Source organism: Phacochoerus africanus, chromosome 2, assembly GCF_016906955.1.
Source record: "Phacochoerus africanus isolate WHEZ1 chromosome 2, ROS_Pafr_v1, whole genome shotgun sequence".
Taxonomy (NCBI): domain Eukaryota; kingdom Metazoa; phylum Chordata; class Mammalia; order Artiodactyla; family Suidae; genus Phacochoerus; species Phacochoerus africanus.
This window is the reverse complement of record NC_062545.1, coordinates 131,548,590-131,562,062: the sequence shown is the minus strand read 5'-3', so window position 1 is coordinate 131,562,062 and position 13,473 is coordinate 131,548,590. Positions and strand designations below refer to the sequence as shown.

Below are 13,473 nucleotides of genomic sequence, written 5' to 3'. Positions count from 1 at the left end.
AGCAGTGCGGGATCTGAGCTGCATCTGCAACCTATACCACAGCTCACAGCAACACTGGGTCCTCAATCCACTGAGCAAGGCCAGGGATTGAACGGGTGTCCTCATGCATATTAGTTGGGTTCATTACCGCTGAGCATGACGGGAGTTCCAAGGTTTTCTCATTTTTGAATCTTTGTACATTGCTATAGTAGTGTAGTGCTTATCTTTCTACTAAGCTTGCTTTTCCTTGTTCTTTTTTTTGTCTTTTTGCCTTTTCTGGGGCCGTTCCCGCAGCATATGGAGGTTCTCTGGGTTCTACGCTAGAGCCACAGCAACAAGGGATCCAAGCCGCATCTGCAACCTACACCACAGCTCACGGCAACGCCAGATCCTTAACTCGCTGAGCAAGGCCAGGGATCGAACCCGCAACCTCATGGTTCCTAGTTGGATTCGTTAACCACTGACCCTTTTCCTTGTTCTTGAAAATTTAAATTTTATACTCTTTTTGTGCCCTTATCTGCTGCTTGTGTTTTCTGTCATAATCTAGGTATTGCAATCTCTTGGCATTCTACTGAGGTCAAATTTAAGTATATTTTTTGCTTTTATGGTTTAACTTACACCATGTAGAGTGTGATCTCTATTGTAAGGTCATAAGTTATCAGATGTTGTTGATTATTAGTGTTAATTATTATTATTAGCACTTTGCAAAAAATAATCCTAAATATATATATAATAAGGTAATTTTATATATATATATATATATATATTTTTTTTTTCCTTTTTAGGGCTACACCCATGGCATATAGAAGTTCCAGCCTAGGGGTAGAATCAGAGCTGTAGCTGTGGGCCTACACCACAGCCACAGCACCTTTGGATCCAAGCCGCATGCGCAACCTGTGTCACAGCTTATGGCAATGCTGGGTCCTTAACCCATCCTCATGGATACTAGTGAAATTCATTTCCACTGTGCTGCAACAGAACTCTTATTTTTCCTTCCTCTGAGGAGGGACAATTTAGAAGATTCAGTAGCTTATAAGTTAATGTTCCTGGCTTTTTAAAGTATTTTTCTTGAGATCTAAAAATCCGTCCTAGATTTCTTTAAGTATCTGTGTCTCTTTATCTGTAGGTGGAAATTCAGAAGGTTCATTGAAAAACCGTTCTGCTTTCTGCAGTGATAAACTAGATGAGTACTTGGAAAATGAAGGCAAGCTGATGGAAACAAGCATGGGTTTCTCTTCTAATGCTCCCACATCTCCTGTGGTATACCAGCTTCCTACCAAGAGTACCAGCTATGTTCGAACACTTGATAGTGTACTAAAGAAGCAATCAACCATTTCCCCTTCTACCTCTTACTCTTTGAAGCCTCATTCTGTACCCCCTGCCTCTCGAAAGGCAAAGTCTCAAAACAAACAGGCAACTTTCAGTGGCCGAACTAAATCATCTTATAAATCCATTTTACCCTACCCTGTTTCACCAAAGCAGAAACACACTCATATGATTTCTGGAGATAAGGTTACCAAGAATGCTTCAAACAACATCTCAGAAAATCAGGTGAATAACTTGGTTGTGCCAGCTTTAGATGAAAATACATTTCCAAAGCAGATTAGTTTGCGGCAGGCACACCACCAGCAGCAGCAGCAACAACAGGGAAGTCGCCCTCCAGGCTTATCTAAATCTCAAGTGAAACTAATGGATCTAGAAGACTGTGCACTTTGGGAAGGAAAACCAAGGACCTATATCACCGAAGAGCGAGCAGATGTATCCTTAACAACTCTGCTTACGGCTCAAGTAAGTATCTGTTGTTCTCCAGAGGCATATTATTTCTTGGCTAGAAAGAATGAGGTAGGAGAAATGGGAATGGAGCTTTTTGGCAGGAGGATGGGATATTTAGTTATCTTAGCGACGACAACTAAGGAGATATCTTCCACATTGGTGGTTCTTTATCAGCTATACATCAAGTGTAGATTTCTCCTGCCAGCAGAGGGAGACACTTCAGTTGTGCTTTTGAATTGTCCTCTCCTATATAAAGGCAGCTAGCTATACTGAATGTTTCTAATTTCATTCTCAGCGTGTTGGCAAGTATGTTTACTGATCTTGTTAAAACAGCTTTGAAAATTCTGTTTATATGGTACTAAATCCCAGAAAATCCTCCAAATTACAAACCTATAGAGAAAAAGCTTTTGTCTTTTGTAAATGTTATTTTAAGAATTTTTCACTAATTATTTTTATTTTATTTATTTTTTTCTTTTGTTTTAGGGCAGTACCTGTGGCATTTGGAGGGGTTGAATTAGAGCTATAGCTCTAGGGGTTGAATTAGAGCTATAGCTGCTGGCCTACACCACAGCCATAGCAAAATAGGATCCAAGCCAAGTCTGCAAACTATACCACAGCTCACAGTAACCCTCTGAACAAGGCCAGGGATTGAACCCACATCCTCATGAATACTAGTCATTTTCTTTACCACTGAGCTACAATGGGAACTCCAAAAAATTTTCAGTTATTATTATTATTATTATTTTGTCTTTTTAGGGCTGCACCCGCGGCATAGGGAGGTTCCCAGGCTAGGGGTCTAATTGGAGCTGTAGCCGCCTGCCTATGCCAGAACCACAGCAACGCCAGACCTGAGCTGTGTCTGTGATCTACACCACAGCTCACAGCAGCGCCAGATCCTCAACCTGCTGAGTGAGGCCAGGGATCAAACCCGCAACCTCATGGTTCCTAGTTGGATTCGTTTCCGCAGTGCCACGACGGGAACTCCCTTTTTCAGTAATTATTGATTCACCTGTTTTAGCAGCCTCTCGTGCATGTGAAATGATATAGCAGCACATGGTTAATTATTTTGGTCTTGAAATTTCTGTACTTTACCTCCCATTTTCTTAAATTCCGTGACTGAATTCTAGAGCTGAAGGTCATCAGATGTTGCTACTAAATACAGATTGTGTTCTTTATAGTCAATCATTTCCAAAGACTTTTATGCATGTATTATCCTATTCTCTTTTTATGAATTACCATAGAGCAGAGGTTGGTAAACTATTTCTGTGAGGGAGCAGATAGTAAATATTTTAGGCTTTGCAGGCCATTCACTCTCTGTTGCAGTTATGCAACTCTCCTATTGTAATGCCATAGATATATTATGTAAACGAATGAGCCTAGCTGCGTTCTGATGAAACTTTACTTATAAAAAAGGCAGGATTTGGCCCATGGACCTTATGTTAATCCTTGCCCTAGAACATTATGTGTGATTTCTGTTGAGAATAAATTCATCCTTGTTGATATTTTGGCTCATAATTAATTAAAATATTCTCTTGCTTGTCTGTGCTATACATTAGAATGAGAGATTGGGGGAGTTCCCATTGTGGCATAGTGGAAACAAACCTGGCTAGTATCCATGAGGACGTGGGTTCCATCCCTGTTCTTCCTCGGTGCGTCAAGAATCTGAAGTCGCTGTGAATTTTGGTGAGGTTGAAGACATGGCTTGGATCCCGCATTGCTGTGGCTGTGGTATTGGCTGGCAGCTGTAGCTCCAATTCGACCCCTAGCCTGGGAACTTCCATGTGCTGCGGGGTGCAGCCCTAAAAAGCAAGAAAGAAAAAAAAAAAGATTGAGAGATTGCTCAGAGTTCTGGTTATATTCATGTTTTATACTTTTAATCTGTGCTAATCTTGTACTGTTAGTGCTGAGTGCCCAAAGTTGTAGAAGGCAGAAAATATGACTGTTAGGGGATGATTTAGTACATTTATAATTTTCTACTTTAATTTTAGGCGTCTCTAAAAACTAAACCTATCCACACAATCATAAGGAAACGAGCTCCTCCATGCAACAATGACTTCTGTCGATTGGGTTGTGTATGTTCAAGTCTAGCTTTGGAGAAGCGCCAGCCTGCTCACTGCCGCCGACCAGACTGCATGTTTGGCTGCACTTGTTTGAAAAGAAAAGTTGTACTTGTTAAAGGGGGATCCAAAACTAAGCATTTCCAGAGGAAGGCTGCTCATCGTGAACCAGTATTTTATGATAATATGGGAGAGGAGCAAAGAGAAGAAGAAGAGGGAGTGAAGGAGGAGGAAGAACAACTGAAAGAGAAAAAGAAGAGAAAGAAGCTGGAATACAGTGAGTATTGGGAGTCAAAACTTTTTTTTGGAGAAATATATGGTTATTTAAAAACCTGTTTCAGTTATTACTGTTACTTTAATCTTGATCAGTGATCTGATAAGAATTTAATTCTTACTATCCTTAAATGTTCTTTCTGTATGGCATGTGTGACATACACACACCTGTGCATGCATGCCTTTTTTTAATTGAAATTTTCTCTTGAACTAAGCTTTTTTTGGTGCTACATTTGAATCTTTCTCATTTGTATTTTCAGAATGCCTTTGAGGCTTCATCTGTTTTTCTCTGTGTCTTGTCCCCACTCTCTACTCCCATGTTTTTTGAATATATAGATGATCATGATAATCCATCATTTTCTAACCTCTCCCCGGCTATATTTACGTATGATTGACAAATAAAATTGCATGTACTTAAAGTGTACAACATGGTGATTTGGCATAGGTATACTTTGTGAAATGATTACTACAATCAGTTGACCAACACGTCTCATTTTATTTTCTGAAAGAAGTAGTTTGCAAAAAAGACTCTGGTCTTGGTTTGAGCTGTTCACCAGGTGGTTGGCGATTTGGGGACAGAAGAAGGGCATAACTGAGTTGAGCATTTTGTACTCTTTTGAAAAGCTTATTTTTCCTTTTTGGTTAAGTGGTTATATAGACTCAAGTTATGTATTTCATTTTTGATTTTTTTCCCCTTTCTACTTTATCTTTTTATTTTGCTTAAATATATTGACTATAATTTTATTGTATAAAGAGTCTCCTGCTCTTAGTTTATTATTTTTTATTTATTTATTTGGGTCTTTTTTGTTGTTGTTATTGTTGTCGTTGTTGCTATTTCTTGGGCCGCTCCCGCGGCATATGGAGGTTCCCAGGCTAGGGGTTGAATCGGAGCTGCAGCCACCGGCCTACGCCAGAGCCACAGCAACGCGGGATCCGAGCCGCGTGTGCAACCTACACCACAGCTCACGGCAACGCCGGATCGTTTACCCGCTGAGCAAGGGCAGGGACCGAACCCGCAACCTCATGGTTCCTAGTCAGATTCCTTAACCACTGCGCCACGACGGAAACTCCCAAGTTTATTAGAGGATTAATATTCATCTTTGGTAGTTTACATTTGCTATTGCTTGCCATGTATTTATTTCAGTCAGATTGGATGATTAATATTTTGATGTATGTTCTTCCAGCACTTTCTCTTAATCCACTTGGGTATTTTTATAGAAATTGAGCTACTCTGTATGTAGTAACTTTTAGAAATTTCATATCATAAATTCATGTTCTGTTTCTATATTAACAAGTATAGATCTGTATTACAATTTAATTTTAATGGCTTCATATTATTACAATCCTTTGGGACATTTAGCCTTTTTGAGTTTTTGAACAGTATGATGATAAACATCGATGTTCAATATAGGCCAGTGTAATTGCTATGACAGTGAGTGCTCTTTAAACATTTATTATAAATGTTGCTAGAATTGTGCCAGCTACACATTTTACCAGTAGGTGGATAGTGCCAGTTCTATATTCCCCCCCCCCCCCTTTTTTTAGGGTGGCACCTGTGGCATATGAAAGTTCTGAGGCTAGGGGTCAAATTGGAGCAGCAGCTGCTGACCTATACTACAGCCACAGCAAAGTGGGATCCAGGCTGTGTCTGCGACCTACACCACATCTCACAGCAACATGGGATCCTTAACCTACTGAGTGAGGCCCAGATCGAACCTGCATCCTTATGAATACTAGTTGGGTTCTTAGTCTGCTAAGCCACAACGGGAACTCCCATTTCTATATCCTTAACATTGGATATTCAAGTTGATAGGCAGAAATAGATATCTTGTCTTAATTTATGTTCAGTGGTAGGTTTATTAACCATTTGTTATAAACTTTCTTCTTTAAATTGCGTTTTTAAATTCTTTGCTAACTTCTATTAGAGTGGCTGTGTTTTTTTCCTGTATGTTTCCAAGAGCTTTGTCTTTTTTCAGGTTGTAATTTTTTAATTTACATTTTAATTTTGTTCAGAGTTCTTACCTCCTCCTGACACAGGAAAATCAGAGATGGTTAAATCTGGTAGCCTTTTCCTTTTATGGTTTTAGTTCTTTGGAATCCTGCTTAGAAAGTCTTTCTCAGAAGTTCCTGTTGTGACTCAGCAGTAAAGAGCCCTAATAGTATCCGTGAAGATGCAGGTTCGATCCCTGGTCTTGCTCATTGGGTTAAGGATCCCATACTGCCCTGAGCTGTGGTGACGGTTGCAGACCCAGCTTGTATTCCACTTTGCTGTGGCTGTGGTGTAGGCCAGCAGCTGTAGCTCCGTTTGGACCCCTAGCCAGGGAACTTCCTGTATGCCACAGATGCAGCTCTAAAAATAGAAAAAAAGAAAAAAGTCCCTCTCTATCCTCAAAAGTAAAATTTAGATTAATAATTGACAGTCTAATCTTTAAGCCTATTTATCTGGAATTTATTTGATGTGAGATTTGTAGTAGAAAATCATTTCTTCCCCAGGAGGCTAGCCAGTTGTACCATCACTTGTTGAGAATAAGTACTTTACCTACTGGTTTAAAATGTCACCTATGATATAGGAAATTAAAATATACTAATGTTTGGGTCTGTTTTTGGTCTCTTTTGTCCACTTTGTAACCAGTCCCAGGCTGTTCTAATATCTATTTCAGTGTTTAAAAAGGATTACCTTTATATACCTAAATATATAAATTTGTATATATAAATCTTTGTAAATTTTAAAGATTTGAATGAAATATATTATAAAATTATTAATTTAGTTTCATTCATGTATCTTTACTGGGTTTTATTTCCATCTTGCACCTATAGCAATACTTTTCCATTCCAAAGCAACAGGAATAAGCTACAAAAGCCATACCACTGCACCATAGCAACATAGGGATGCTATGTGTCTATTAGGTTTATTACTTTGCTTTTTTGGTTAATGTCGTTACCCTTTGTCTTAGTCAAAGAACTTTCAGAAGCCAGCTAATTATCTTAGTGTTTCTTGGCTTTCTCACTGGTATAGTCCTTATTAAAAAAAAAAGAAAAGAAACAAAAACAAAAAAAAGCAAAAATATGGTCTACTATGTTCTAGGAGCCATGAGTTTTCTTACACTTTTGGGGAGGGATGAGAAAGGAGGGATGATATTTCTGTTACAATTGCTGGGTAAAAGGAATAGAAATAGGAAAGAATACTTGGAGGCAAAAATGTTGCCGAAAACAAAAGACAAACTTAAATGCAAAAATTGGAAGGAGTAGAAGAAATCTATCAGTATGCTTTATAAGTAGATGGAAAATGAGAAACAAAAATTGCAAACGGGAGTTCCTGTTGTGATCTAGTGGAAATGTATTTGACTAGTATCCATGAGGATGTGGGTTTGATCCCTACCCTTGCTCAGTGGGTCGGGGATCTGGCGTTGCCATGAGCTGTGGTGTAGGTCTCAGATGAGGCTCGGAGCCCACGTTGCTTTGGCTGTGGTGTAGGTTGGCAGCTGTAACTCTTAATTCAATGCTTAGCCTGGGAACTTCCATCTTCTGCGGGTGCAGTCCTAAAAAGTGAAAAAAAAAAAAAGAGAGAGAAATTGCAAATGGTTTAAAGGAGTGGGACAAAATGAAGGGAGAAATTAAAGAAATGATGGAGGAAAATGTCTCAGAGCTGAAGGACATAAAATTTTAGATTTAAAGGGGCCACTGAGTATCAGGCAGTAATAATTTTAAGATGACTCTTTCTAGACATATTTTTCTAATGTATCATACCATTGAGAATAAAGAAAATATCCTGAACTTTTAAAAAGAGAAGCTTCTTTTCCTAGAAAGGATTTAGAATCAGTTTGATCTCAAAGAGATCATCAGTAACATTGGATGTTTGAATGAATGGATGAATTTTAACCTAGAACTCTTGGCCAACTAAATTGTAAGCCATAATTTATAATTATGCATGAAAAAGATACATTAAAACATACAAACAGCTTGTAGGAAATCAATCTCTTAGAAATTGCTGGTGAATTCTTGAGGTTGTGCTCTAGAAAATGGAAAAAAAAAATTTCAAGGAATTCCCGTTGTGGTGCAGTGGTTAACGAATCCAACTAGGAACCATGAGGTTGTGGGTTCGATCCCTGGCCTTGCTCAGTGGGTTAAGGATCCGCAGTTGCCGTTAGCTGTGGTGTAGGTCGCAGACGCGGCTCGGATCCCTTGTTGCTGTGGCTCTGGCGTAGGCTGGAGGCTACAGCTCCTATTAGACCCCTAGCCTGGGAACCTCCATGTGGCATGGGAGCGGCCCTAGAAAAGGCAAAAAGACCAAAACAAACAAACAAATTCAAGAAGCATGAGATCACAGCTAGTGAACAGTGGACCCAGGACAAGGGGGGACAAACTTTAGGATGACAACTACAAAGCAAGGCTAGAAAGCAAGCAATCCAATTTAAAGTAGAACATCAGAAGACGTTGAGAAGACTATCCTTAAGAAGATACTAGGACCCATGTACCTATGGTCAGCTAATCTATGACAGAGGAAGCAAGAAAAGTGGAGAAAAGACAGTGTCTTCAATAAATGGGCTGGGAAAGTTGCATGTAAAAGAATGAAATTAGGACATTCTCCAACAGCATACACAAAAGTAAGCTCAAAATGGATTAAAGACATAAGTGTAAGGGCAGGTACTTCAAAACTCTGAGAGGAAAACGTAGGTGGATCAGTCCTCTTTGACATAAATTGTAGTGGTATCTTTTTGGATCTGTCTTCTAGAATAATGGAAATAAAAATAAACAAATTGGACATAGTTAAAAGCTTTTCACGGCCGAAGAAACCATAAACAAAAGGAAAATACAATCCACAGAATGGGAGAGTGTATTTGCAGATAAAGTGACTAACAAGGGATTAATCTTCAAAATACTCAAACAGCTCATGTAACTCAGTATCAAAAAATAAACATCCCAATGAAAAAATGGGCAGACTATCCAAACAGACGTTTCTTCAAAGAAAATAGATGGCCACATGGCACATGTAAAGATGCTCAACATCACTAATTAGCAGAGAAATGCAAGTCAAAACTTGAAGGAGGTATCACCTCACACCTGTCAGAATGGCCACCATCAAAAAGTCTATAAACAGTGCTGGAGAGGGTGTGGGGAAAAGGGAACCCCATACACTGTTGGTGGGAATGTAAATTGATATGACTATTTTTGGAAAACAGTATGGAGGTTCCTTAAAAAAATTAATGTAGGGAGTTCCCTTGTGGTACAGCGAGTTAAGGATCTGGCATTATCATTGCAATGACTCAGGTCACTACTGTGGCACGGGTTTGATCCCTGGCCTGGGAACTTTTAACTTGCCATAGGCACAGCCAAACCCTCCCCAAAACAAAAAACTAAATATAGAACAACCATATAATCCAGCAATCCTACTCCTGGGCATATATCCAGAGAACACTATAATATAAAAAGATACAAATGAGTCTCTGAACACAGGTGCATCCCTTTGTTCATTGTGGCACTATTCACAGTAGTCGAGATATGGAAGCAGTGTTGGTGTTCATCAGCAGAGGAATGGTAAAGAAGATTTGGTACATGTATACTATGGAATATTACCCAGCCCTAAAAATAAAAATGAAATAATGCCATTTGTAGCAACATGGGTGGACTTAGAGATTGTCATTGTAAGTGAAGTAAGTCAGAGAAAGACAAATATCATATATCACTTATATGTGGAATCTTGAAAAGGTATTACAAATGAACTTATTTTCCGACCAGAAATAGGCTCATAGATCTTTAAGTCAAGATTACATTTGCCAAGGGAGAAACGGTGGGGGGAAGAATAAATTGGGAGTTTTGGGATTGATGTATACACACTACTATATATAGAATAGATATCTGGGCAAAAGACCTGAATAGACATTTCTCCAAAGAAGATATACAGATGGCCAACAAGCGCATGAAAAAATGCTCAGCATCACTAATTATTAGAGAAATGCAAATCAAAACTACTATGAGGTACCACCTCACACCAGTCAGAATGGCCGTCACTAATAAGTCCACAAATAACAAATGCTGGAGGGGGTGTGGAGAAAAGGGAACCCTCCTGCACTGTTGGTGGGAATGTAAATTGGTACAACCACTATGGAAAACAGCATGGAGGTACCTTAGAAAAGCATACATAGAACTACCATATGACCTGGCAACCCCACTCTTGGGCATATATCCAGACAAAACTTTCCTTGAAAAAGACACATGCACCCGCATGTTCATTGCAGCACTATTCACGATAGCCAAGACATGGAAACAACCTGAGTGTCCATTGACAGATGATTGGATTAAGAACATGTGGTATATAGACACAATGGAATACTACTCAGCCATCAAAGAGAACAAAATATTGCCATTTGCAGCAACTTCGATGGAACTAGAGACTCATACTAAGTGAAATAAGTCAGAGAAATACAAATACCATATGATATCACTTATGTCTGGAATCTAATATATGCACAAATGAACCTTTCCACAGAAAAGAAAATCATGGATATGGAGAACAGACTTGTTGCCAAGGGGGAGGGGGAGGGAGTGGGATGGTTTGGGAATTTGGGGTTAATAAATGGAAACTGTTGCCTTCGGAGTGGATAAGCAATGAGATCCTGCTGTATAGCACTGAGAACTATCTCTAATCACTTAGGATGGAGCATGATACTGTGATAAAAAAGAATGTATACATGTATGTTGTAACTGGGTCACCTTGCTGTACAGTAGAAAATTGGTAGAACACTGTAAACCAGCTGTAATGGAAAAAATAAAAATCATTATAAAGGAAAAAAATAAAATGAAAAATAAGAATAGATGTCTAAACAAGGGAATAGCACAGGGAACTCTGCCCAATATTCTTTAATAACCTAGGTGGGAAAAGAATCTGAAAAAGAATGATATATGATATATATTTTATATATATATGTGTGTGTATATATATATGTATATATATATATATATATGGCTGATTCATGCTGTGCACCTTAAACTAACACAGCATTGTAAATCAACTATACTTCAATAGAATTTTTAAAAAGATACTAGGTTTAAGAAATACTGCGAAGAACCTGAATGATTCATGATCAGGTGAAAATACATGCCAGCTTCATCAATTTAAAAAAAAAAAGCAGTCAAGAAAACTGGAATGAAAAAATTTATGTAGGAAAATTAATTAAATCAATACAATTTTTGGTAAAAAATTTGAGTAATTAGAGTAAAAAAAGAATTTGTTACATCTGGACAACTTGAACAAATTTAGTAGTATAGAATTATGTTTTCTTCCTTTAAGGGGTCTGTCACATTAGTTGATTATTAAAAGGATTAATCATATAAGCATAATTATTAAAGCAAATGGATTGGTATTTTGGTTTTTAGAATTGGCATATACAAATTCCCAAGCTTCCAGATATTGTTTTAAAATAAAGGTCAGTACTATAAACTGTGACAATATGAAATTAGTGCTATAGCTCACAGTGAGAGGTGGAGCAAGTTTAGTATGCTAATTTCTTTATCTTTCATTATACTGAGTCCTTAGCTACTGCTAAATCATGGGCTTGAGGAGAAAGTGTTTGATTTATAATTATTGCGGAAACCACCAAAATTAAGCACAATTAGCTGAAAGTAGTCACTTGTGGGAGTTCTCTTGTGTAGTAGGTTAAGAGTCTGGCGTTGGGAGTTCCTGTCGTGTCTCAGTGGTTAACGAATCTGACAAGGAACCATGAGGTTGCAGGTTCGATCCCTGGCCCTTGGTCAGTGGGTTAAGGATCCAGCGTTGCCGTGAGCTGTGGTGTAGGTTGCAGATGCGGCTCGGATCTGGTGGCTACAGCTCCCGTTCGACCCCTAGCCTGGGAACCTCCATATGTTGCGGGAGGGGCCCAAGAAAAGGCAAAAAGACCAAAAAAAAAAAAAAATCTGGCGTTGTCACTACAGCCGCTTGAGTAACTGCTGTCTTGCGGGTTCAGTCCCTCACCTAGAAACCTCCACATGTTGTGGGTGCCCCCCCCCCCAAAAAAAAACCCACCAAACTACTCACTTGTGGGGACTGTGACACAGGGAGTGGAAGACTTGCCTTTCATTTTTGCTCAAATTTGAGTTTGAATTCGAACTTCAGTTTGAGTTTGAATTTTTCATGTTTGTGTATTTATAGTTAATACATAAATTAAAAATTAGTGGATTTTTGTTTGTTTGTTTGTTGGGTTTTTTTTTTTTTTTTAATCTTTTCTAGGGCCACACCAGCAGCATACGGAGGTTCCCACGCTAGGAGTCTAATCAGAGCTGTACCTGCTAGTGGCAACGCCAGATCCTTAACCCACTGAGCAAGGCCAGGGATCGAACCTGCAACCTCATGGTTCCTAGTCAGATTCGTTAACCACTGAGCCACGACAGGAACTCCAAAAATTAGTGTTTCTGATGCATGTGTGTTTTTCAGATATTTAATGATAGCTTGTTTTGTCATTGTAATAGACTTAAAACTTCTCTGCCATTAATCTATTGATGTGAACAGAGGGATACAACATTTTTAGACAGTCTTTGTTTATGCAGAGTACTCTTTGTCACTTAAAATCTTAGTCTTTTGTGACAAGAAGGTTTCTTCATTTTACAAATATACTAATTGAGTGCTTAGAGAGTTTAAGTAATTTGTTCCCTAAGGTCGCATTGGTGTTAAGTGAGCTATAGGGATTTGAACCCAAGTTTTTCTGACTTCTATGTCCTCATGTGTTTTTTCTACCATGTATGATACAATTTATGAAATTGGCCCTTTGGTATTATCACCCATTTACCTTTTCATTTGTCTAAAAATATTGCAGATGATATAAAAGCACTGTGCCTAGCTGCTGCAGGTGGTACCAAGACAAAGGATAAAATCTGGAATTCCTGCTTTCTCAGTCCACTTAGAATTTTGTTAGAGATCTATACCTACAAGTTAATTTTATGTAAAGAGAGGACCAATAACATTGATATCTGTAGGAAACTGATTAGGAAAAAAAGGAGAACACACAAATTACTAGTATTAGGAATGAGAACACCACTGCAGACATGAAAGAATAATAAGGGAATATTAAGAACAACTTTATGCCAATAAGTTGGACAGCTTAGATGACATGAATAAATTTTGTGGAGGACATAGAGCTCCCAGATTCACTCAAGATGAAATAATTGCTTAGCCTCTTTGTATAAACTTGTAGTGAAAAGCCCTACAATAATAACACCAGTTCCAGATACCTTTACTGCTGAATTCTACAAAACTGTTTAAAGAAGAAATAATAGCCATTCTGCACAAACAATTCCATAAAATGGTCTCATTCTGTGAGACCAGCTTACCCTGATACTCTAGCCAGAAAAAGACATTACAATAGAACTGTAGAGTAATATCCCTCATGAACATATATAA

At 38.5% G+C, this 13,473-nt stretch overlaps 1 protein-coding gene across 21 annotated transcripts in view; it reads left to right on the top strand.

The window, feature by feature from the left end:
- Positions 1-13,473, top strand: part of MGA (MAX dimerization protein MGA) — a 175,299-nt gene that overhangs the window by 113,330 nt on the left and 48,496 nt on the right. For all 21 annotated transcript variants that reach the window (XM_047766623.1, XM_047766630.1, XM_047766631.1 and 18 more), the window contains 2 exons: positions 1,106-1,767; positions 3,741-4,086. In XM_047766623.1, the coding sequence (XP_047622579.1) occupies positions 1,106-1,767; positions 3,741-4,086 (1,008 nt within the window). The remainder of the gene's footprint in view (positions 1-1,105; positions 1,768-3,740; positions 4,087-13,473) is intronic.